At 49.1% G+C, this 25,002-nt stretch overlaps 2 protein-coding genes across 2 annotated transcripts in view; both read right to left on the minus strand.

Annotated features, from left to right (window-relative positions):
* The window catches only part of pex5lb (peroxisomal biogenesis factor 5-like b), a 29,744-nt gene extending 7,289 nt beyond the window's left edge, over positions 1–22,455 (minus strand). The window contains exons 1-7 of the mRNA XM_026149222.1: positions 22,153–22,455; positions 5,989–6,103; positions 4,673–4,888; positions 3,540–3,660; positions 3,170–3,257; positions 2,622–2,720; positions 513–632 (exon numbers count right to left, since the gene is read on the minus strand). Coding sequence (XP_026005007.1) covers positions 513–632; positions 2,622–2,720; positions 3,170–3,257; positions 3,540–3,660; positions 4,673–4,888; positions 5,989–6,103; positions 22,153–22,167 — 774 coding nt within the window. The 5' untranslated portion in view covers positions 22,168–22,455. The remainder of the gene's footprint in view (positions 1–512; positions 633–2,621; positions 2,721–3,169; positions 3,258–3,539; positions 3,661–4,672; positions 4,889–5,988; positions 6,104–22,152) is intronic.
* A 1,372-nt stretch (positions 22,456–23,827) lies between these two features.
* Positions 23,828–25,002, minus strand: part of LOC113010249 (zinc finger protein 391-like) — a 33,008-nt gene continuing 31,833 nt past the window's right edge. The window contains exon 3 of the mRNA XM_026149245.1: positions 23,828–24,336. Coding sequence (XP_026005030.1) covers positions 23,843–24,336 — 494 coding nt within the window. The 3' untranslated portion in view covers positions 23,828–23,842. The remainder of the gene's footprint in view (positions 24,337–25,002) is intronic.

Raw genomic sequence — 25,002 nt, forward strand, 5'->3', positions numbered from 1 at the left:
GCCTTTTTGCTCGTCCCCCCTCGGGTCACCTCCGGTGTCACAGACTCGATCTGCGGCGTTAGCGTCGCGCTGCAGCGCTAACTGCAGCGCTAACTGCTCAGAGTAAGACTGGAGGAATCTGAAATGTCGTCACGCACACGTCTGCAGTATTCACCGAGCTGCTGCGGAGACACTGACAGCTCACGCTCGTTCGTCTCAAACGTTGGTTTGTGTGAATCCAACTTTCACTCAGTGCTTTCTGGAATTCTGGGATTTTTCCTGTTTTTCCAGATTGTCTGTGTGTGTATGCCACATTTACATATCTTTGTGGGGACCACAATTTGGCATGTTACTATACCTGTGGGGACCAACAGCCCTAATGGGGACGAAATGTGTCAGGGTTACAGTTAGGTTATGGTTAGGTTTGGGTAAGCAGCTGGGAAAGCATTATGTCAATGAGATGTCCTCACTGAGATATGAAAACACGACTGTGTGTGTGTGTGTTTCTATCTGGAGGCTTGTTCTGAGCTCACCTTCTCTGCAGGTGAGACAGTGGGCGGGACCGGCTGCTGGTCCTCGGAGTCCTCCAGCCAGTTCCTCCGAGCGAGCTCCTCCCACTCAGCCTGCATCTTGTCCCAGAACTCTGTGTCCGACTGTCAGACAGGAAGTAGACAGACAGATGCTGAAAGGTAAACAGCTCAGACCGCCATGGCGTACCCACGCCCGGCTCACGCAGAGCACAGAGGCTCAGACCTCCTCGCCCACCTCCTTTCTCTTTTAGGCTTTTGACGCAGCTGACTCCTTTCAATGGGGAGGAGCAGCAGGAGCTCTACTCCGACAGCCGGGCCACCTGCAGAGGACGCTCCTCTCTGCCGTTCGTATCTGTGACCTCGCAGTTTGTGACGACAGGACTGCAGAGCAGCGAACCCACAGCTTCACCCTCTAAACAGGGACTCGGTCGGTTTGCCTCACCTTGTATGTGAGGAGCAGGATTTTAATTCTGGATTTAACAGGAAGCCAAAACAGGAGAAATCTGCTCTCTCTTTCTAGTCCCTGTCAGGACTCTTGCTGCAGCATTTTGGATCAGCTGAAGGCTTTTCAGGGAGTTTTTAGGACATCCTGATAATAATGAATTACAGTCGTCCAGCCTGGAAGTAATAAATGCATGAACTAGTTTTTCACTCAGACATGAGGACCTGGTCTGTGCTGCCACACGTCTTTAAAATAAATATCCAGTGTTGTTTCCTGCACGCTGCAGTATGGCCGGGAACAGTAATGTGTGCAGGGCAGCGGTGGGATTTATGCACACGTGAAAGGTCACAGTTTAAATGTGCAGCGCCGTATAAATACTGGATCAGGACGCCGTCCATCATTAAACACTCGTCTGCCATGAATATGAAAGCGGCGCGTCTGGTTACTGGACCAGAGCGTCTTGAGCCGCCGTGAATATCAGTGCTGTCAGAGCCAATCAGCTTCAGAGAGGAGGCAGCGCAGCAGGCAGAACGTCCTGCAGGAGGACACCGGCCGGGCGAAGAAGAGTCACGCTTTCACGTCACGTGCGGGTTTTCACCGCGTTACCTGCACTCAGCTGCACGCTGTCAGACTCGGCGTCAGCGACATCGATGTTAATAAAACGATAAATCATCATCATCCTCACGCTCGAATGAAACACAACTGATGAAGCTGCAGGTGAATCGCAGAGACCTCACAGCAAAACTGATCTGAGAACACCTGCGGACGCTCAGGTGACAGGAAGTACACGCCATCTGTTTCTGAGCATCAGCTGACTCTGAGCGGCAAGACAAGAAGACGAGAGTTTCCTCCTGTCAGTATGTCACAGACGAGACTCAGAGCGAGGAGACGGGGGAGCGAGGAGGCGGGGCTCGGCGTGAGGAGCGTTCGTTCGTGACATCAGTGTGACGAGGGCTGTGTCCCAATTCAGGGTCTGCAGCCTCAACGATCCTCAAGGGCCGCGTACTCAAAGACCGCTAAGGCCGGAAGTGCGAGGCTTGTGAAGTGGGACGGTCTAGCCTCCGTTGCGCTGCCCAGGTTGCCTAGCAACCATGATAGTAACAGCTGGAAACGTGTCATACAGCTGTGTTTGACAGAAATGAAGGAGAAAATCTTCTGTTCATTTGTTTGTTTCTACATGAGCTTTGATCATTCTCTGTGAGATTAAGCTCAGCTATTGAACGGCGTGTATTTTAAAATAAAGGCTTTAAAACCAAGTTAGTACAAACGTCACTGATGTCACGTGACTTTGCCGACATGTGGCCAACAGTAATGTTTAATGTTCTTCGTTATTAAATATTTGCACATAAATAAGTGACATAATATTCAGTACTTACTTAAAGTTTACTCTTCGGCCGCCCCTCATCTTCCGTTTTTTTTTGGCAAAATTATCCACACCCACCGCCGCGCTATGCATTCTGGGATATATTGGGCCACAAAGTCTAAACCACCACGTCCTTAAAATTCAGGGGAATGAAGGACGCATTTGAGGGCCGCATTTCGAGCAGCCTTTGAATTGGGACAGCCTTCGGCGCGTCGCTGTGACGTAATCGGCCTTGAAATGCGGCCTTTAAGGCTGCAGACCCTGGATTGGGATACAGCCGAGGACGCCCGTGTCAGCGTGTTCTTACCTCCACAGCAGCTTTCGCCCGGACAAACTCGTCCTCCAGAGACTCGTTCCTGAGCAGCAGAGAGCGAGTCCGTCTGCGCTGCCGGGACGCCCCGCAGTCCTGAAAGCCCGCGCACGCGCGCACACACACACACACACACACACACACACACACACACACACACACGTGCACACACAGCAGCAGGTCAGTGTGAAGGAAAACAAAGTGACTGGGACAAAGTCACAGCTGCATCTGATGCTCCTCGGCTAACCTCCAGCGGTCTGCACTCGTTTCTCCCAGGCTGCCTGAACTGCACACTGTCACTACAGATGGCAGACACACCGGGCCTGATCTCAGTCACTTTTGGCACTCACCTCTCAGTCAGAGCACTCGCTAACATCGTGCCGTGGTTCAAAGGTCACGATGAGGCGAGCGCGAGGCTGAGCTGCAGCAGCCAAACTCACCGTGACCACACCAGGGTCTCCAGGGCAGCACCCGCAGTGTGTACTCGCACACGGGTGAGCAGATGCAGTACTGCAGTAGTATTTGCAGCATGAGCAGTGGCTGACCTGCGTTGAAGAAATGAAGTCGAGGTCGTCGAAGCTGTGGATGTTGAAGCTGTTCTTGGTCAGCGGGTCGGTTTTAAACTCTGCCGACCTGAAGGAGAACAGCACAGTGTTAAAGGGGACCTGCTGGTCCTAATTTTGTCAGTGTCTTCAGGTGAGCCAGAAGCTCCGCCTCCACCTTTCTACTCTCGGACCTGTGTGATGCCAGAGAGTACAGATACCCTTTTATGGTGATCCCAAGTTTAGAAACTCAGATGTTCTGTTTGTGCAGGAAGCTGGTTCAAAGTGGGCGGAGCTAAAACTGCGAGTTTGAGACAGAGGACGAGCCCAGTGTGAGGTCATTCTGAGCCGGGGTCATGCAGAGCTACGTTACCACAGCAGTTCACTGGACGAGTGATGGGAGGTGCATCTCTTCTCGTATCTCCTCCTGCGCCCGCCGTCCTCCACGTCCAGGTTCACCTCCTCCCATTTCTCCAGAGGAGACGACAGGCTGACTGCAAACACAACAACATACCTGAGGTCCCATTATTATTCCTGGTGTGTGTGTTTATCAGTAATGAAGATGAGACAAGCTTCAGCCAGTAAAAACACAACATGGGAAGTGCAGCTGGGTGTAAACAGGAAGTGGGAACTCATCACAGTAAAAGCTGCGATTAAAGATGCTGCTCCTCACGACTCGGTGAGTTTAAAGCTTTTAATGAAATGAAGCAGTGAGAACCAAAGTGATGAAGGCCTGAGTGTATTGATAGATGGCTTTATAGCAGACGTGGGGCAGAGCCACACTTTTAGCTGATTTATTCGTCAATGACAAATTAAAGCTGAAAATCTGCCACAGTCTCAGAAACAGGTCCACGGATGAACCCGGAGCTGTGGGTACCTGTGGACGCCTGAGGGCAAAGAAAGGCTCACGCTGCGAGCTTTGAGGTCTGACAGGTCCAGCGTGGCGAGACGGCGTTCAGTCCTCAGGAGGCAGCAGCTCACACGTGCTGGAACAAGCCGCGTCATTTCATGCTCGGGCTTATTTACGACGATGAATTTATGATGAAGACACTTTCCCATCGTTCACAGCTCCTGCTCCTCCTGCTCTCAGGCTGAGCTGCAGGTTTGAGCGTCTCTGGGCCAGATGTTGCTGCAGCTGTGGATGACGGCGTGCACTTTCAGTAATAAATATGACTACATGTTGTAATCGGCTTTTCTCCCGGGGCGTCTCTAGAAGACGCACAATCCCTCCACAGGGATCAAACTCAGTGAAGCTCAGGTTGAGAGATTGAAACCGTCTTTGGTCATGTGACTGTGGTCTGAAGGAGGCGGGGTCAGTCTGCTGCCTCACCTGCTAATCAAGGTGAGCGGATCACCTGAGAACTGAACACAGACCCTGCTCGCTGGCCTTGTCTCGCCTTTTAGATCCACGAACACAGAGACTCAGCCGCTCGCCTCCTCGCTGTCACGTGATTAAAAACTGATGATGATGATGGCGTCGGGTTCAGGCTGCTCTCTGAGACTCACCTGAGTCCAGGGAGATCCTCTCAGGTGTTCTGGGACTAGCGGGCAGGTGTTCCACCTGCACCTGGATCAGCTCCGTCTCCTCGGGTTTGGCTCGGCGTCGCGGACTCTTCGAGCTGCCCTTCTTCCTCAGAGGGCTCCTCCTCCGCTCCTTGTTGCTCCCCCCGCTGCTCTCCCCCAGCTCGCTGAGGTCCACCAGATCCAGAGCTGTGGACAGAACTGCAGACAGCGGGAGAGGTGGACTCGTTACCCCGACAGGCTCAGTGTCTGTGAGAGCGGTCGGCCCTTCACTTTGGTGTGGATAACAGACAATAACAATATTTAACTCAGAAGTCAGAAGATTAGTGCTCAGAGTACTCACAGTACTCAGAGTACTCCGAGTACTCACAGCATCACAGTTTCGAGGTTATTTAAAACAGATTTACTGCCTCGGCTCAGCCTCGGAGGCCGACGAGCTCGGTTAGGACAGGGCGCCTCCTACACGCACGACCAGCTGGGACTGAGACGCTCTGGCCGACCTGCAGCGTTCGTTCATCACGGCGTCCACGAGCTGGAGGAGGTGGCTGTGAGGAGGCGTCCGTGTCCACCCACCCTCATCAGTGAGTTTAACCATCGAGCCTTCAGCGGTGTTAGAGGAGGGTTACAGCAGCGCTCAGACATGTTCTTGTCACCGCGCTCAAAGACGAATAAAGTTTGAATTGATCCACGACCAATAACAGAACGCGTGACTCTGTGACCTCTGAGCGTCTCCCTGCAGCCCGGAGCCCAGGCTCGGATCAGATAGAATTTCAGCCACACCACCTCCTCCCGTCCTTCCCCTCCCCTCGTCTTCCACAGCTCAGCGGGGCTCCTCTTCCTCCTCCTGACACGTCGACAGTTTTTATGTAAATGCAGAAAGAAGCAGCACAGCAGCCTGAGTTTAATGTGAGGAGGAGGACAGAGCAGACAGGAGGACAGAGGAGGTCAGAGGTGCTAATTAATGGCCGGTGTACCTGCTGAGTCGGAGGTGACAGATGGTTCACAGAGGAGGAAGGAGGACGGCCAAGGGCGGAAAGTTAGAGTGCAAGAAAAGAGAGGAGATCAGAATGAGGGGAGGTTAGAGGAGGAGGTTTCTTCTCACAGCTCAGTCATGTTTAGCAAATTAAATAAAACAGAAATGGATCAATAATGTTTCCCCTCGTTTCTCCTGCACGAGGGCTGAAAAAGAATCCTCACACTGAGCAGGAGGAGGAGGTGGAGGAGGAGGTGGAGCCCCGCTGAGCTGTGGAAGACGAGGGGAGGGGAAGGACGGGAGGAGGTGGTAATTAGCGGGAGTCTACCTGCTGTGTTGGAGGTGAGCGGTCGGGCGGAGGGGGTGTCGCTCCGGGTCTCCGACAGGAAGTCATCGATGGAGGGGCTCAGTAGGGGCCGGCTCTCCTGCTGCTCCCCGACCAGCTGGAGGGCAGAAACAACGGGTTAGAGCAGACCGCCGAGGAGACGCAATAACACAATAACCCCCCACCCCAAGGCACATACTGTAAGGTAAAGACTCCACAACAATGCAGAGAAACCCAACAATCATATGACCCCCATGAGCAAGTGCTTTGGTGACAGTGGGAAGGAAAAACTCCCTTTGAACAGGAAGAACCAGGCTCAGCGAGGGGCGGGGCCATCTGCTGGAGAAGGACAGGATAAAGACACGCTGTGGAGGAGAGACAGAGACTCTTAACAACTAAAGATGAGTTCGCTGCTACGTAGGACTCTGCATGTCTCTGGGTGGCTTCGTGTCCAGAGGTCAGAGGTCACGTTTGACACCATCAGCTATGGTTACACTCTGTCAGGACCTGTGAAAGTGAAGCTAAAACATGAAGCAGAAATCTACGCCGGCTGCTTTTAAAAGGACGGCTCAGTCAGGTGACAGGATGGAGCGGAGGAGGCGGAGCAGCTTTTAGGGCCCTGCAGTGATTGCAGGAAGCCGGCGCGGCAGAGCGAGCCTGTCACATTATGAAAGGATGATGAGATAACTGGTCCAAAGGTAATGAATGTGTCTGAATGAGGCACAAACACGTCGCCTCCACACGCTGGTGTCTGAGCGGAGCCTCCTCACAGCGGCACGACTCAGACACACAAATGAATCACAGCTGCCGCTGATTTCACCGGTGAATGTCTCGTTCATCCGAGCCGCTGCTGAGGGAGCAGGAGAGGCTGAAAACGGCCTGCAAAACACCAACCGTGTGATGGAGCACATGCCTGTGTCACAGCAAACCTTCAGCACCGCTCGAGCAGCAAATGAGGCGCCGCGTTCTGCACCGCAGGCGCAATCCGTGGGCGCGGTGCGCTCCCGGCTCTGACCGGGCTCTGTTACACCTGCAGAGGAGCCAGCTGGTGTGGAAACACCGGTGGATATGTCTGTGAAGGTTCTCAGTCATCCAGGTCATCGTAGTCAAAGGAGCTTGCAAAGAAAAGCGTCTGGACTTCTTTAAGTTTCCTGAAGACGTTTCATCCGAGAAGCTTCTTCAGTTCAAAGGTCAAATGGTGGAGAGTCCCAGATTTAAACCCAGTGGGACTCTCGGCCAGTTGACCTTAGAACTGAAGAAGCTTCTCGGATGAAACGTCTTCAAGCAACTTAAAGAAGTCCAGACGCTTTTCTTTGCAAGCTCCTTTGAAAACACCGGTGGACAGATGTGCCCAACAGGCCGCTCTGCTGCCTGCCAGCTCTGAAGCATTCTGGGAAGTGTTAAATCCCAGTCTGATGCCAGATCACAGATTATTTTATGTGCCTTCCTAATCCTAATCCACAGCGCTGTGTGCGCCACATGTTTAATCCCGTGAAGAGGCGAGCAGCACCGCGCAGATTCACTGTGAACTGATCGCTTCAGAATAAAGGCCCAAAGGAAAAAGGATATGAAACAGCACGGATCAGGAAACATATCCGAGATCATAAATCCAGAATGAGATGGGAGGATAATCCAGAGATAAAACAGCTTCAGAGTTTTATCAGCTGAACCAGGAAAAGTGGAGGGAAAAGTCTGGATGTGACACAGAGCGATGCTTAAAACCGTAACGTCGCTGGATGACTTCCTGACCACGTCGCAGGAAGAATGGCCAAGGAGGCGTTTGCTGTTTCAGGGCGTTCCTTTGTCATCGGGGATGAATCGGTCTCACAGTTGTGTGAGTCACGAATCTTCCCAGCTTCCTGCACATGTTCATCCTGCTGCTTTAGTTTTAAAGGTTTCGATGACCTCGGTGAATCCTCACTGCCGTGTCTGGAACAGAAAACTCTCCCGAACTCCAGCAGGGATCCGACTCTGTGCCCAGGACGAAGGACGAGGTCTCCTTTTCCGGCCTGGTGAGGTCTTTCAGCTCATCCTCAGAGTTCATCTGACACAACAAACACACCGACGACACTGTTCTGTCTTCCTGTCGCTGACAGATGATATTCAGATCATTTTTCAGTGGGCTTAGGGTTACAGTGAGCGTCCGGTAAAAGTGTCGACGAGGAGGAAAGAGGAGAGCGGTCAGAGCTAAATGACTTTGGTGCTGCGTTTAAAAGCCGGGGACAGCGTGGGGAATCGCAGCGCCGCAGCTGTGTGAAGGTGCGGCAGCTGGCAGCGATGAAGTTTCTCTCTGAGCGGAGCACAGTAACGGCAGCTGCAGCAGAGCGGAGGGTCAAAGGTCGGTGACATGATCACACTGAAAACTGCGTACTCTGCAGACGGGAATAAGACGGTTGTTCACTCAGACTAAACCTGAGAAGTCTGACAGCGGCGGCGGGACCGTGATGCACAAAGAAATGTTTCAGCAGAGCAGTAAACGCGCTGACCTTTGACCTGCTTGCTGTGAGCAGGAACTAAATGTCGAGCTGCGAGGGGGAACAAACAACTATGGTGGTCATGCCAACCTTGGTCATCACGGGGAGGAAGGGGTTCCCTTCAGAGGATGTCTTTTTTACCAGGAAGCTCCTTCAGCAACAACCTTTTCCCCTACGACAGGCAGACGGGCAGGGTCGCCGTGATGGGCGGAGCCAGAGGCGGCGAGTCGTGATGTTGTGTCAGTCTGTGCGGAAAGGCTTCAGGTTTCACGCTGGCAGCTTTTCCGTCCGGCTCAGTGGCGACGAGGACGTTTCTGATCTGAAGCTGAAAACGAGGAGACTCACCAGAGCTCTCATCTGTGCACGCTGTCCACCTGTACCCGATCTTTCTGCCGCTCGCAGCAGGTCCGTAAATAATTCACATTAAAGTTTATCTGAAGAATTTCTAGAACAATCAATCAATCAATCAATCAATCAATCAATCAATCAATCAAGGCTTTATTCGCCACGTGCAGGTTGCCCTGCAGTGAAATGGGCCCCCCCCCCAACCCTACACACACAACACAGACATCACATGGGGACACAGGTCGGAGATCGGTAACATTACAGAAAAACACTGAAATATACACAACGATGGGAAAGTACAAGAGGAAAAAAAGAGACCTCTACTCATGCTGGGCTCCTGGGAGGACAGCACAAGAACAGGAAACAAAAAACTCCTCTGCACAGAAAGCACATAAATGTCCACAGCACAACATTATGGAGCACGTGACCAGCCACAGGGTCGGGTGGGGGGTGAGGAGTAGGGCTGCCACGATTACGTCGACTATCAGACTCGTCGACGACTGATTTAATAGTCGACGCGCCGTTTGAAGCTTTGTAAGATCCCAAAAGACGCAGGAATAAGTGGCAGGATTTAAGAGTGTAATAACGGACTGAAACAGAAGATGGCAGCACTGCATGTACAAGGATGCCAGCTGCCGTTAAACCCCGAAGAAGAAGAAGCTGTGTCCCAGAATTCATAGCGCAGCCCAGCTCAGTTTCCAACAATGGCGGCAGCTAGTTAGTTTTAATGTTACTCTTATTATTCTTTCTGGGTCACAAAATAAACGTTTAACATATTTTCAGGCGAGAATGTAGCTGTGTAAACCTCAAATATCTGCTCAGTTTATCAGGACACCACATATTTTCAAAAGCGCTCCGACGTTTTCGGAGACGTCTGTTACCCACTAGCTCGATAGCTAGCCGGGGGCTAGGCTAACTAGAGCCGTGAGAACACCGGACTCCCGGCAAATCGTTTTCAAACCCACCGCCGTCTTTCGCTACTCAGGTTAAACATGATATATGAGTCACTTAGATAACTTAAAATGTTATTGTTTGGCTTTTTCAGTATTTTATTTGTTCCTGAGTAAATCGGTTTGGCTGAGATTAAAGTTTTTACACAGCTGAATAAACGTCAAGCAGACAGCTGATTATCAGAAGTGTGAGATGCTCCAGAATTTACTCCGGTGTCCTGTTATATTTTAGATAGCAAGGAGTTTATTAAACTTCACCGAAACAATCTGCAAATTTCATTAAAATTTAATAAACTATCATCTTGTCTTTATTTTTAGTTAGCACCTTAAAAGCTTAAAGCTGTAAGCTAATGATAGTTATATAAGAGCAGATGCTGCTGGTGCAATAAGCTGTAGTTTCACGTCCAATGGATGATGATCTGATTAGTCGACTATCACAATAATCGTTTGTGGCGGCCCTAGTGAGGAGTCATCCGAAGCAGCACAGCAGCCATCCTGACCAGTGCTACCATTCCAGTGCGGGCTCAGATCCGCCGTGTTCCCAGGAGGCAACAAGCATCGAAGGCGTTTGGAAGAGGAGGGGGGACGAGTGTGTATCAGTGTGTGTGTGCGTGTCCAGAGTTCAGCTGACACAGTGTCCTTTGCCCCGCCAGGCTCAGTAAACAGTCTTCCAGCCAACCCAGGTGGCCTTGCATGGAATGGGAAGAACAGTCTAAACACAGTCGTTATCAGGGTGTTGCTGTTCGGCTCCAGCCTTGAGACCACAGGTAGATATCTTCAGCATCCTCGATCGACAGTCCCGCCAAGCACACGATCCTCCATGTCTGCCACCCGTCCATCATGTATCCGGCAGGGAAAGTCCCTCCAGGGCACTCGAGCTCTCCCGAGCCCAGACTTCTCGTTAAAGGGTGTCAATAGCATTCAGAGACCAGTTGATCAAATCCATAATTCTCTTTAGGTTTTAGAAACAGACTGTGAGAGAGTGTTCAGGGAAAGTAATACACACGAGACGAGACAAGGACACAAGAACTAAGCAGGGAAGATAAGGGAGAGGAGAAAAGTGCGACGGCCTTCGCCCAGGGCCAAACGAGAGCCATTCTGTTTTATTCTGCAGAGGGAAGTCATACGTAAACGAGATGGCTCTGTGATGTCAAAGGAGCTTGCGAAGAAAAGCGTCTGGACTTCTTTAAGTTGCTCGAAGATGTTTCACCTCTCATCCGAGAAGCTTCTTCAGTTCTAAGGTCAGATGGCAGAGGGTCCCAGATTTAAACCCAGTGGGAGTTTCCCCCCAAAGAGGCTTTAGCTGCTGAAGACAGCTAAGCTCAGCTCTCTCTGACCATCACTCTACTGCACATGGGCAGTAACATCTGGCGTAAATGGAAACGTAACAGACATCCAAAGACATCCAGCTCCCTGAAACCTGGACTAACCTCAGCAAAATACATCTGTGAATAAATATAATTCAGGCACGAGAACCGCGATAAGGTCCGATCCACTAAAACTCTGACCCGGCCCTGAGGAACCTGCAGCTCAGGTACGACAGGTGAGCTGGTTCACCTGCTGCCGTTCAGAGGGAGGAATGGCGAGTCGTGACGAGCGCCAGCGGGCAGAGGAAGGCGAGCTGAGAGCGAAACGCGCCTCTGTGAACTCGGCAGCTGTAATCAATAAAACATCATCTGCAGTTTTATTATTAGAGCCGTGATGGAGGCCGAAAGCAGCAGCGCCCCACCACCACCATCATTAATGGATGACTCGCTTAACACAGACATCACGCTACAGCGAGTGACCGAGGGGCACGCCACGTTCAGAGGTGGCTCCAACATATATGACATCACTCTGAGGTCATGTTTACGTGAGTGGACGCTCTGACTCCAGACTCAGGTGTAGGGCAGCCTCACGCCGCGCTCTAAAGGTACTTGAGATAAGGACACATTTCAAGCGTTACACAGTGATTGGACAGTTTTTGTGATGTCATCCTGCATCAGTGGGACAGTTCCTGCTCTCCAAGAGCTGACAGAGCAGCGGAGCAACTAAAGTAATGGGTAACTTTTTACTGAGGAGTAAATCCATGATGACTCAAAAGAGTAGTTCAGAGAGCATCAGTGATCAGATTATTCAACCAGGAAGGATGTCAGCCGGACTACATGGTTCTACTGTGATTCTACTGTAAAAATAGAAGACACACAGTAGAAACTGAGAACGTATCTGTCTCCATCTCTCTGTTCTCTCTCCCTCACTCTGTGTGTGTGTTGTGGAGATGCTGTCAGACTATAAATAACCTGCTGTTGTGCTGAGCAAACAGTCCTCCATCAGTGCTGCTGCAGCACATCCTCAGTGTGCAGCCAGACTACTGCAGTACTCTGCTGATACTGCAGTACCTATTAGTCACGGGGAGTCTGAGAGCTGCCCTCCATCACACTTTGCGTGTTTTTTTTATGAAACATGGGCCATGAAGCGGCTGTAACAGCTGATCACATAAACAGAAGTCTGCTGTCAGACGGGCGGATGCTGGGGGAGGTGGAGGGGTGATGCCTTTAGTGTCGCTCAGTAAATAAAGCGCAGGTTCAGGCGTGGTGGGGAAACTGTGCCAAGGACGTGAGCTGACCCCAGAGAGATTCAGATCCTCCCGCAGCGCTGCTGCTAATTAATCTTGGATGAGTTTCCCCCCGTGGCTCTCCCAGCTCCAGCCGTACTGTAACTACAGCAGAGGACGCCGAGCGGCAGCCTGCAAACGCGCTCGAGCTCAGGGCAACAAAGAGTCTGGGTGTAAACAACGGCAATGCTCTCAAACACACCGCTGCCCCACCATCTTCAGTGTAAAATCGCTTTGATCTTTCATATTTGCCACGAATTGCCAGGACAGGCAGTCTGCTAGCACCAGCCAGACACCTTTGACATAAACACACATGGTAGTTCTGACAGGTGGGTGGAAAACCCCTCGTCCTCAGACGGACTCACAGGTGCTGCTGATGACCACTGAAACTTTACTGGCCTCGTTTGGTCTTTTCCAAAACACTCTGACCCCGCCCCTGAAGACTGGGCGGTCACTGAGGCGTCAGATATTTCTAGTGTTTAACTGCGTGCCAGCTGTTTGCTTCTGTCTCGCTCAGTGTGCACAGGTGAAGTCGATTCAGAGGAATCACGAACACCTGAGACATGACCTCGTAAACTCCGCCTCACATCTGCAGCACGCCACTCTGCTCAGTGGACCGAAAACCACAATCTCCCAGGAGGCTGTGTGCATGTGTGTTTGTCACTGGGATCAGGCTGAACACTTCCTGCAGCAGCACTGCTGAAGCTTCCCTTTCACCGAAGTTAATGAACAAACGTATGAGACCACACGACCATGAATGCACCACAGGTGGAGAAACATGGCGGCAGCATCATACAGTCGCTGAGCTCGCTTACTCCATGTTTGAAAGCTGGTTGAAATGGAGCAAAAGCAGAAGTGTGAGGCCTAAAACTCTACTTCAGTGTTAATGAAGGATCCTTTCAGCTCGGAGAGCTCTCACTGAGCTGCAGGACGAAGCTCAGCCCAAATCTGAGACTTGTGGTCTCTCTTGTTGCCTGATATACCGTGCTTCCATGTCTGTTTGCACACATTTCAATGACTCGTTGCACTAATTGCCCATTTTCCCTGCAACATATAAAGCAATGCTCCAGATGTTTGCATAGTACGGTCCGTTAGGTCCTTCTGAGCAGTCTTCACTGTGGAAGTGGAGCCCTGGGAAGCTCTCTGTGATGCTCTTTGATTCTCTCCTTCCTCACATTCACACTGGTAATGAGGGCGGACGTGCCCTTTCTCCAGCCGAGCGCCCTCCCGAGATGTTCACACTCCTCCACAGAGGAGGGGCAGATACTCACTCACAGTGTTCAATGACAGGGAGAGAAACACTGGGTGGGGACGTTTGTGGGGAGGAGAGCCCTCAACCGGGCACCAGCTCCGTCTCCTCGTCCTCACTCTGCAGGCTGAGCTCTGCGTAGCCTCACGTGACCCAGTTCTCCACCTGCTGCAGGTTCTTGTTAGACCGACCCTGGAGCTCTCAGCTTCAGAGCAGAACCAGGACCACCAGCTGCAGGACGGCCGGAGACGGCCCGGGGATGGCAGCGGCTGCCCTTTCAAAATGAAAGCGAATTTTCTGCTAGTCAGTCAGATGAAAAATAATGAAATAAAAATGCTAAAATGTGTCAGCGTGTATAATCCAAACAACTGAAGTGTGATTATGAGTCAGGAAGCTGAGCATCGACCTGTGAAACGTAAGGAAATGATTTTCTGTGCAGCTCAGCATTTTATTGAATTGTATTGTCTGCCTGTTTCTCTGCTGATCGCCCCATCCGGGATCAGTCTATTTGCTGGTGTTTGAAGGACTATTTTTCCCTACATTAAAAACATTATTTAAATATTAACTTATTGGTGCTTCTGTGATGAAAAAGTGTCCTGATTCTGTCTTTAAAGACGGAGTTTCACAGGAGGAACTGGAAGTGAGAGAAACCTCTGGGGTGGCCAGAGCTCTACACGTGGAGCTGAAGCTGTTTGGAAATGATGATGGAGCAGCGAGAGCGGCGGTTTGTCACAGTGCAGTGATTAAATCATAAATCTGCCTGCTCTGCGGCAGCTTTACGACCCTCCACCGATGACAACCTGCACATTGTTTCAGTCCCTGCAGGAGCATCACAGGCAGATTCCCACAGTTCTGCAGGCCGCAGTCTGAGCACAGAAGCCCAGACATCCTCCAGCAGGTGAGTCCCAGCTCTGCCCCGGGGTCAGGACATGAAATGGTCCAGGGGGTGCTCTGGGCAGATGCTGAACCCTCCCTCAACTGGATCCTCTCAGAGCTCCTCTGATCCCGCAGATGCATTTCATTCATTTGACTCTGAATGCTGAGCTGTGACATCCACTTCCACCACTTTCTGATTCACAGACATTTGAGCAACAAAAACATTTCTCTGCAGAAGCATCGGAGAGACCAGTCCAGCACCTCTTATGATCACAATATCTGATTTTCAACACCCCACTTCCTTTTTTACTCTTTTTACATGTGATGCTTTGTTCACAGCAAACGCTGCCTGATTGTCAAGTAAAAATATTTCTCCCACAAACTTTTTCTCCTTGTGCTGAAACGTGTCATTCATTCAGCATTTCACATCACGGTCGCTGACCAGAACTGAAAACCCAAACCACAGCCCTCAGAAGGCCCATCTGCCAGCACAGATGGACATCCATCCAACCAACCGTCCATCAATTCATCCAACCGGTCATCCATCCAACCGTTCACCTATCCATCCATCCATCTGTCCACCCATCCAACTGTTCATCCATCTATCGATCCAACCGTTCATCCATCTATCCATCCATCCATCCATCCATCCATCCATCTGTCCACCCATCCAACCGTTCGTCCACCCATCCAACCGTTCATCCATCCATCCATCCATCCATCCATCCATCCATTCAACCAACCATCCATCCATCTGTCCATCCATCCAACCGTTAATCCATCCATTCAACCAACCATCCATCCATCTGTCCGTCCATCCATCTGGTCATCCATCCAACTATCCATCCATCCATCCATCTGTCCATCTATCCATCCATCCATTCAACCAACCATCTATCCAACCGTCCATCCATCCAACCGTCCATCAATTCATCCAACCGGTCATCCATCTATCCATCCATTCATCCATTCAACCAACCATCTATCCATCCATCTGTTCAACCAACCATCCATCCATCTGTCCGTCCATCCATCCAACTATCCATCCATCCATTCATCCATTCAACCAACCATCTATCCTACCGTCCATCCATCCAACCAACCGTCCATCCAACGGTCCATCAATTCATCCAACCGATCATCCATCCAACCTTTCACCTATCCATCCGACCATTCATCCATCCATCCATCCATCCATTCAACCAACCATCCATCCAGCCTAGGGCTGGGCGATATGACCCAAAATTCATATCTCGATATTTTTTAGCTGGATGGCGATATAAGATATATATCTCGATATTTTTTTTTAAAGCCATAAAGTAAGAACAAAAAGAGAGTTCTTAGTCAAAACTGTGTCCCAGATGTCACACAGGCACTTTTATTAACATAGAGCAGATGTACATAAAATTTACTCAAAAATAAATTATGAGCATTTATTAAATAATAATGCTCCATAAATAAAAGAAAACAATGTTGTTTTTGTGCATAACAAAAAGCTCACAAATGTGCAGTCAAAATGTAAACTAAAAGACGAGCACTATAACAAAGACAGATTTCACAGCTGCTCTGTTCCCAACTTGTACTGCGTGACTGACAGCCTGGAGTTTTTAATCCGCTTCGCAACCACGTCTCTTGGTGCCATTTATGGTCCTTATACACAGTAAGGTAATATTACGTTGAAGCACAGTACGTATCACTCCGCGAGGCTCAGCCGTAATGCTCTGACAATCCATCAAGCGCTGCAGCTCCGTAGCTTACCAAAGTCGTACTAAAACATTTTTTGACAGATTGCTGAGCGCCGTGTTCCACATAAAATCGGTTCGCGGCCATCAAGCACAACCAGAATTCATACATAAGGCGCGCTGTCAACTTTTGAGAAAATGAAAGGATTTTAGTCCGTGCAGCACCTCTGGGCTGCATGGCGTTAGCGTGGTTAGCTCGTTAGCGTGGTTAGCTAGCTAACACGTTGACGCCGTCCAGCCCCACGCACGGGGCGATGCGCAGTAACTCGTTAACGGAGATTTGCCGTGTCCATCTTGTCGCTTCCTGCAGGTGAAGCGATGGGGGAGGAGGGGGAGTTGTGTTCAGTGAAGGAGAGGCGAGGCCGAGTAACGTTGCGTAAAGACGAAAGTGGACGAAAGAGAGGCAAACTTGCAGCTCCGCAAGTATAATTATAACGTAACATAGACTATATCGATATAAACGATATTGTCACATCTTATATCTCGTATAAAAATATATCGATATTTTTTAAAAACTCGATATATCGCCCAGCTCTAATCCAGCCATCTGTTCAACCAACCAACCGTCCACTAGGGCTGGGCCATATCATACCGTTCACGGTAATACCGGTATAATGTTAGGCAACGATAGGAAAATGAAATATCGCGATAGAATATGAGTAAAACGCGCATGCGCACTGCCTTTGTTTTCATACGCACATGGCCGATTGTTGAGTGAAACAGATGAACCAGGATTGGTTTGTAAAAATGGTGCAACTTCCGTGATGTGGAACTGGTTTGGTGTTTGTCCGTCAGATACACAACAAAGCACATTTTTTTTGCAGAACATGCAAGCGGCCGTGGTTATTGTCGTATTTGTCGGACTAAGATGCTCTTAAAGCTGGGAGTAATCTGGGTCCTAAAGTCCGTATCGTTCAGGTCAAACAACACTGCAGCATCACTGAGAGTTAAAAACTGTCTAAATTCCTTCATCTTTAATAAAACGATCAGCATTGCTGCTTTACCAGGTGTAACTATGAAGTTTAACTTCCAGGCATCCATGAAAACAAAATTTATTACATTTAACGGAGTTAGAAGCTAGCAGGAAGCTAGCGGAAGTTAGCTCGCTAGTTTCGCTAGTTACCTAAGGTTCAAGGTTCTTTATTTGTCACATGCATAGTTATACAAGTATAACACACAGTGAAATGTAGCCTGATATAGCATGTTCTGACTGAGAGATTTCTGAAGCATTCAAACGTACAGCTCTGCTATCACGTCCAACATAAATGAAGACAGGAAACTAAACAGCAGTGACGTTTGTAGGGTTACTGAAGTTGGGCTAGCTGGTATAGTTAACAACCGGTGGTGTAACCCTGCCAACATAACAATCAAAGAAAGGATTTGTTGCCCGGACACTGAACTGTGTGCTGTTGGACTCAGGCCGTATTATTTACCCAGGGAATTCTCTCACGTCATCTTGGTGGCTGTTTATGTTCCCCCCTCTGCTAACCCCACAGCTGCATGTGACACTATCCACTCTGCCATAGCTCGGCTACAGACTCAGCACCCGAGTGCCTTTATTGTGATCTCGGGTGACTTCAACCATGTATCACTGGACAATACACTACCAACATTCAAACAATATGTGGACTGTCCCACCAGGGGAGAGAAAACTTTAGACTTACTGTATGCTAACGTCAAGGATGCATACAGCTCCTCCTCCCTCCCCCCACTTGGTAGGTCAGATCATAACCTGATTCACCTCACCCCCCGCTATGTGCCAATTGTGAGGAGGGAACCTGTGACCACCAGGACTGTTAGGAGGTGGTCAGAGGAGGCAATAGCGGAACTACAGGGCTGTTTCGAGGTGACCGACTGGGAAACACTCTGTGAGCCTCACGCCGAGGACATCAATGGGCTTACTGAGTGTATCACAGACTACATAACTTTCTGCACCGACTCCATTGTTCCAGCTCAGACTGTTCATTGTTACCCAAATAACAAGCCGTGGGTGACTAAGGACATCAAAGCCCTCCTCAACAACAAGAAGAGGGCTTTCAGAGGGGGCAACAAAGAGGAGGTGAGGAAGGTCCAGGTGTTACTAAAGGACAAGATCAGAGAGGCTAAGGACAATTACAGGAGGAAGCTGGAGTGGAAACTCCAGCAGAACAGCATGAGAGAGGTGTGGAGGGGCATGAAGACCATCACTGGATTCAGGCCAACCAACAGCAGGGGAGCTGAGGGAGGTGAGAATAGAGCCGACGAGTTGAATCTGTTTTTCAATAGATTCGACACCACAGTGTCTGCTCCCACCCCCACAACCTCACCTGCAGTCAGCCTGGAATCCAGAGCCACACCACTGTGCCAGCCTCTCTCTTCACATGTTGCCTCCTGTGAGATTCCTGACACCCCTCCCCCACCCATCACCTTCACTCAATACCAGGTTGAGATGCAAATGAGGAGACTTCACTCAGGCAAGTCTGCTGGACCAGACGGAGTGAGTCCCCTTGTCCTCAAGGCCTGTGCCCCCCAGCTGTGTGGAGTCTTTCATAAACTGTTTATGCTGAGTCTGAGTCTGCAGAGGGTCCCGGTGATGTGGAAGACATCATGCCTCGTCCCTGTACCAAAGACGCCTCGTCCCAGTGGCCCCCAGGATTACAGGCCCGTGGCACTGACCTCCCACATCATGAAGACCCTGGAAAGGCTCATCCTGGACCAGCTGCGACCCATAGTAAGACCACATCTGGATCCCCTTCAGTTCGCTTATCAGCCTCGTCTCGGAACAGAGGACGCCATCATCTACCTGCTCAATCGTGTCTACACCCATCTGGACCAGCCGGCGAGCACTGTGAGGGTCATGTTTTTTGACTTTTCCAGTGCTTTCAACACCATCAGGCCGACCCTCCTGGGTGATAAGTTAGCAGCGATGCAGGTGGATGCTTCTCTGGTGTCCTGGATTGTTGATTACCTGACAGGAAGACCACAATATGTACGTCTCCCACAGTGTGTGTCTGACAAGGTGATTAGCAACACAGGGGCACCACAGGGGACTGTCCTCTCCCCCTTCCTCTTCACCCTCTACACCACAGACTTCAGCCACTGCACAGAGACCTGCCATCTTCAGAAGTTTTCTGATGACTCTGCGGTGGTTGGATGCATCAGCAGGGATGATGAGACAGAGTACCGGGCTGTGGTCGACTCCTTTGTCACGTGGTGTGAGCAGAATCATCTGCAGCTCAACGTGGCAAAGACCAAGGAACTGATCGTGGACTTCAGGAAGACCAGGAAACACTTGACCCCTGTTTCAATCCAGGGGGTCAGTGTTGACATTGTGGAGGACTATAAATACCTTGGAGTACACATTGACAATAAACTGGACTGGGCTAAAAACACCACAGCACTTTACAGGAAGGGCCAGAGTCGTCTCTATTTTTTGAGGCGACTGAGGTCCTTCAACATCTGCCAGAAAATGCTGAGGATTTTCTATGAGTCTGTGGTGGCCAGTGCGATCCTCTATGCTGTTGCATGCTGGGGGAGCAGGCTGAGGGTCGCAGATGCCAACAGACTTAATAAACTGATCCGTAAGGCCAGCAATGTTGTGGGGATGGAGCTGGACTCCCTCAAGGTGGTGTCGGAGAGGCGGATGCTGTCCAAGATAAAGACAATGTTGGATAACACCTCCCACCCACTCCATGACATGTTGGTCAGTCACAGGAGCTCGTTCAGTGAGAGACTGAGATTACCGAAAAGCACCACTGAACGACACAGGAAATCATTCCTGCCTGTGGCCATCTCCCTGTACAACGCATCCACTTAACACACTGTTTGCTGCTACAACTACACATGTTTCTTTTCCAAATATTTATTTATAAGTGACTTATGTATGTATGTATGTATGTATGTATGTATGTATGTATGTATATATATGTATATATTGTACTATTCTTAGTTAGCGTATTGTCTGTCTTGTCTTAATGTTGGTTTAAAATGGAGCACTGTAACAAAAAATAATTTCCCCCAGGGATCAATAAAGTATTCTGATTCTGATTCTGATTCTGATATAATGATGTGCTACGTGATCGCTAGCGACGCAGCTATGTTAGCATAACATAAACAGTGAAGCTGGAGGACGAACACTAACACTTTTTCCACTCCATAAAAGTTAACGTGAAGGTTCCTCATGGTTGGAGACAAATGCAATCGCATAGCAGGATGCTGTAAACGGACCAAACTTCAGTCAGAACAACTGAGATAATCCATCCACAATACGAGGTTAGTCATTAATATACTGCAACAACATGGGAATAGAGCAGCTGCCAGAGAAATCAACATTAATGAATCAATGGTACAGAAGTGGAGGAAGCAAGAAGAATGAGTTTAATAAAGTTTGACTTATCTGACTGCTTTGTTTCGCTTAATGTGCCTTATAATCCCGTGCACCTTATGGTCCGAAAAATGCGTACTGCACACTGCAGTTTAATGCTGCAAAGCAGCTCTTTTTAACTTCAGTGGATATTAAACATGGTTATGCTCAGGATATGTCAGCCCATTTCTACTGGAAATGCCTTTTGGTTTAACTTTCAGCAAGGAATTTGCATTTGCACTGTTACATTTTTATAAAGCTTTAATGTACATAAAAACCAGCTTCTTGTTTAAGTGAAAATAAATGGAAGGTTGTCTTTTTGCGCTAGTAATGTTGTGGAGTTGTATTTTGTCTCGCATCAATTATATCGTCGGTTATATCGTTATCGCAAATTTTCAAATATATATCGTGATAAATATTTTTGGCCATATCGCCCTGCTCTACCGTCCATCCATCTGTCCATCCATCTGTTCAACCAACCAACCATCCATCCATGCATCCATCCATCCAACCAACCAAATATCCATCCATCCATCCGTTCATCTTCTTCTTTTTATCCGGTTCAGGGTGGCTGGATCCTCTCCCAGCTGAACAGATAACCTAACATCCAAACACTTAATCTGCCTTTGTGTTGTTAGGAGGAACCCAGAGAGAACCCACACAGGAACATGGAGAACCCGGTCAGTGCTGTTAAAGCACCACAGCCTGAAATGTCTCTGACAGTCGCTGCTGGAGTTTTTATGATGACACAAAGAGGAAGGTCAGGACTTCACTTCTGTTTGCTGCTGAGTGGATCAAAAACACTCCAGCCTGGTGTGCTCCTGATGCTGATCCAGTGACAACAAACACAAACACAGGTCTCATGCCTCCTCTGCTGCTCACAACAGTGACTCCACTAAAACGACATTTAGACACGCTACACGACGAAAAGCTTCACCAGGTTAGAAGAATGACGGAGGCGGTCGTCAGCAGCTGAACTTTGCCTGATTAGTCACAGCGATGGTTTACAGGACTCTTTTTAATCTTAATAGAACACTAAAGAAACTTTCACACCCTGACAGGTTCAACTCTGGGACTGAGGTCAGTTTCATATTTCAGCTGTGAAGCTGTAATCTCATATGTAACGTTCATATTAAACCTGAACGCTTTGAGACGTTTAACAAACGAAGGAAGACGATGTTTTCTGTGGAGCAGTGAATAACCGTGGATTCTGTTCTCAGATCTTATGGAGCAAAGAGAAAACATCAGAGGTCCAGATCATTCAGGAACACATCGCAGGTTATAATAATGTCAGGTGCAGCATTAAGCTGTTCCATTAAAAATGGAAGAAAGTGATCAATAAAAGTGCTGATGTTCACTTTCTAAACACAGGAAGCAGGCTGATCTGCAAATGTAAAACGCGGAAATATCTGTCACAGCAGAAGCTGCAGTCAGTCAGTTTTATGCAGGGACTTTTACATCCTTTATTTATGCAGATGAAAACTCAGCAGACATAAGAATGATGATGATGATGATGATGATGATGGTGTGGGGACAACAACACAGAGTCATTTCTTTAAGCCCTCCAGAAACATAAAATCTCAGGTATGAGCTCACCTGGACCTGGTACATGTCTCAGTCCTGCAGCTTTCAGCGGCAGGCAGCTGGAGGCGAAGCCGCCAGCAGTGCACCTACACCCGGTTTCAGTGCGACAGACGGCGCGGTGTCTCTCCGGAGGCTCCCCGCCTGAAAGCTCCGCGTCCGGCTCTGACTCGTCCGAACGCCTCAGGCTCCGGGACGCATCTCACTCCGCTCCGGCCAGGGGAGGGACGAAGGTGGAGCGAGCAGAGCCGAGCCGCTCCGAACAGCTCCGAGGTCAAAGCACACCGGCGAAACACAGCCTCTTCCTGTCAGCGCTTTCACAATAAAAGTCACAGCTTTAAACTTCATTATTTAAACGGGCTTTCTGTTGAATTACTACCAAATTAATGGAAACCACACATTTCGGCACTTTTATTTATGTTATTTTAGTTTTTTCTGTGAAAAGCACTTTGCAAATAAAGATTTTTAGGCATTGAATTCAAAGTGTCAGACCTTTGGTTGAAAAAGCAGATAATTTGGAGGGTAAGCTGTCAGAGATCGGTCTGTGCTCTATGTCCAAACTAAAACACACCTAATCTCTTTGGTGTGTCCCACGGTTACAGGCTCTGTTAGAAACTGAACTCAGATCAGTTTTACATCCACTCCAAGAGACTGAACATCTGTGAGTGTGGGAGTGTTGGACCTATGGCTGTGTGACGCAGAGGAGCAGGAACCTGGATGTTTGATCTGGTTGTCATAATTCCCTGCATGAAGCTTCACACACAAAGTGCATTCTGGGTAAACTTTCAGGGCTCATATCAGCATGTAGGACAGGTGTCTGCTCAGCACAGGTGAGAGCAGATAAAGGTCTCCTTTGTACCTGCGTGTGATGCCAACGTCCAGCCCTCGGTGTCAGAATATTTCCTTTGATATGATCACCACGCAGCTCACAGCTGTTGTTTGTGATAGTTTGTATGAAATAATCAAAAGCCTTCGGTCCTGCAAAGGTTTGTGTGGATGCCGAGCAGCCTGGATCACAGAGGCTCTCAGGATCAAAGATGGATCATTAGATTCAGTTATGATGAAGAGGATGTTTCCTGGATGTTTTCCAGCTTCTGCCTTCAGGATGACAGCGTCCCGGCTTGAGCCACGCACCTGAAGTTCAAGCGCTACATGTTTCACTGTGTCGCTTTGCAACACGAATGCATGTTTCACTCAGCAGACTGGAGATCTGCTCATAGACGGCTGCCTCGTCTCACCTTTCCCTGAAGATCCCAGCCTGGGTGTCCACATTTCCATTCTGTGCTCACGTCAAGTCTGTCACCTAGTGAACATCTTAAGCCATCACTCACTGACTCTGTAGCAGAGATCCCTCAGCAGCTCTCAGGTCTCCTGCACTCGCTGTGGTCCTCAGGCATCTGGACGATGGAGAGACTCTATGTCTTAGCTGGCTTGGGACCAGCTCAGTGTCTTCCATCTCTAAGAGTGTGATTACAATGGTACAACTACAGCCTCTCACCTGTGAGAGTCCTCATGTGGTCCATCAAATTCCTTTTGCGCTGAAAGCCTTCATGTTCAACAAACCTCTGGTTACAGACGTTCCTGTGGTATACCAAAACACTTTTCGAGTGTTTCACAAGGATGTGGCCTCTCACCAGTGAGAGTTCTCAAGTGGCGTTTCCAGGTCTTTTTCAACCTGAAGCTTTTCCCACATGTTTTGAAGGATTTAAACAAGTTTCTTTCTTTGGGCCTGACTCTTGATGGATTTTTGGCAAACATCAGACTCTCTACCTGTGGCAGCATTGCAGGGACTCTCTGACACAGTCCAGCTCTCCACATCATCCTGACGTCTGTCTCGCTTCTTCCTCTTCTTTGGCACTGAGGTCACAGTTTCACTTAACCCTGACTCTTCACACTTGCTGGATTCTTCATCTGTGCTTTCACTTTGAGGAGAGTCATCACAGAGGAGCTGCTCCCCGTCTCCTCCTGGTTCACTGTGCTCTCCTTCCTCAGCAGCAGTCACCATAAAGGTACCAGGCTCCTCCTTCAGTCCCAGCTGCTCTCCCTCCTGACTGCTGCACAGTTCCTCCTCTTCCTCTTTAATCTGTGGAGCTTCTGGTTCCTCCTGCTCCACACTGGAGCGCCTCTCCTGGTTCCAGAGCTGCTGCTCAGGGAGAACCTCCTCCTCCTCCTCCTCACAGACCTCCTGCTGTGGGACGTCTGGAGCGACGGAAGAAAGAAGTTACTGATGCAACCGCAGAAACATTAACAGGACTTTACAGCATGACTGCATCACTCATGAATGTGGACAGGCACCTGAGTTCACCTGTTTTGTGGTTTAAAAGCCACAAAGACGCTGTGTTTAGAGAAAATGGGTCTCAATTGTTCCCATACTGCTGACACATACGGGATCACTGAGGGTTTTTTCTTCTCCAGCTTTGACAAAAGTCCAGCTGGGATAACCACATTTACTCAGGGTCAGCTTTTCATCCATTTCATTAATAGTAATAAAAATCACACAGCAGTAATACGTCGAAGATCCTGAAGTTTGATCTGATTTCCACCAATGAAGACTCTGAGCACGCCACAAACACATTTAATGAACAGCGTGTGTAATTCCTCATTTATTTTAGACCCACATCAAACAATAAAATAAAGCCGTGTGTTAGTATTCATTCACGTCAGACTCTTTGGTGTTGAGTATATGAATGATCAGTAGTAGAATGGATATGATTCATTATGGATAAAAACCTGAACGAGGCCTTTTCTTTCCATTTTCTCTCCTTTATTATTTGTAACACGCTGTTTATGTATTTATGGCTCAGTTTGGTACATTTAAATAGGTTTTAGGAAGAAAGAAGGACGTTTATTCCAAGCGGAACAAAG

The sequence above is a fragment of the Astatotilapia calliptera genome, chromosome 18 (assembly GCF_900246225.1).
Source record: "Astatotilapia calliptera chromosome 18, fAstCal1.2, whole genome shotgun sequence".
Classification (NCBI taxonomy): Eukaryota; Metazoa; Chordata; class Actinopteri; order Cichliformes; family Cichlidae; genus Astatotilapia; species Astatotilapia calliptera.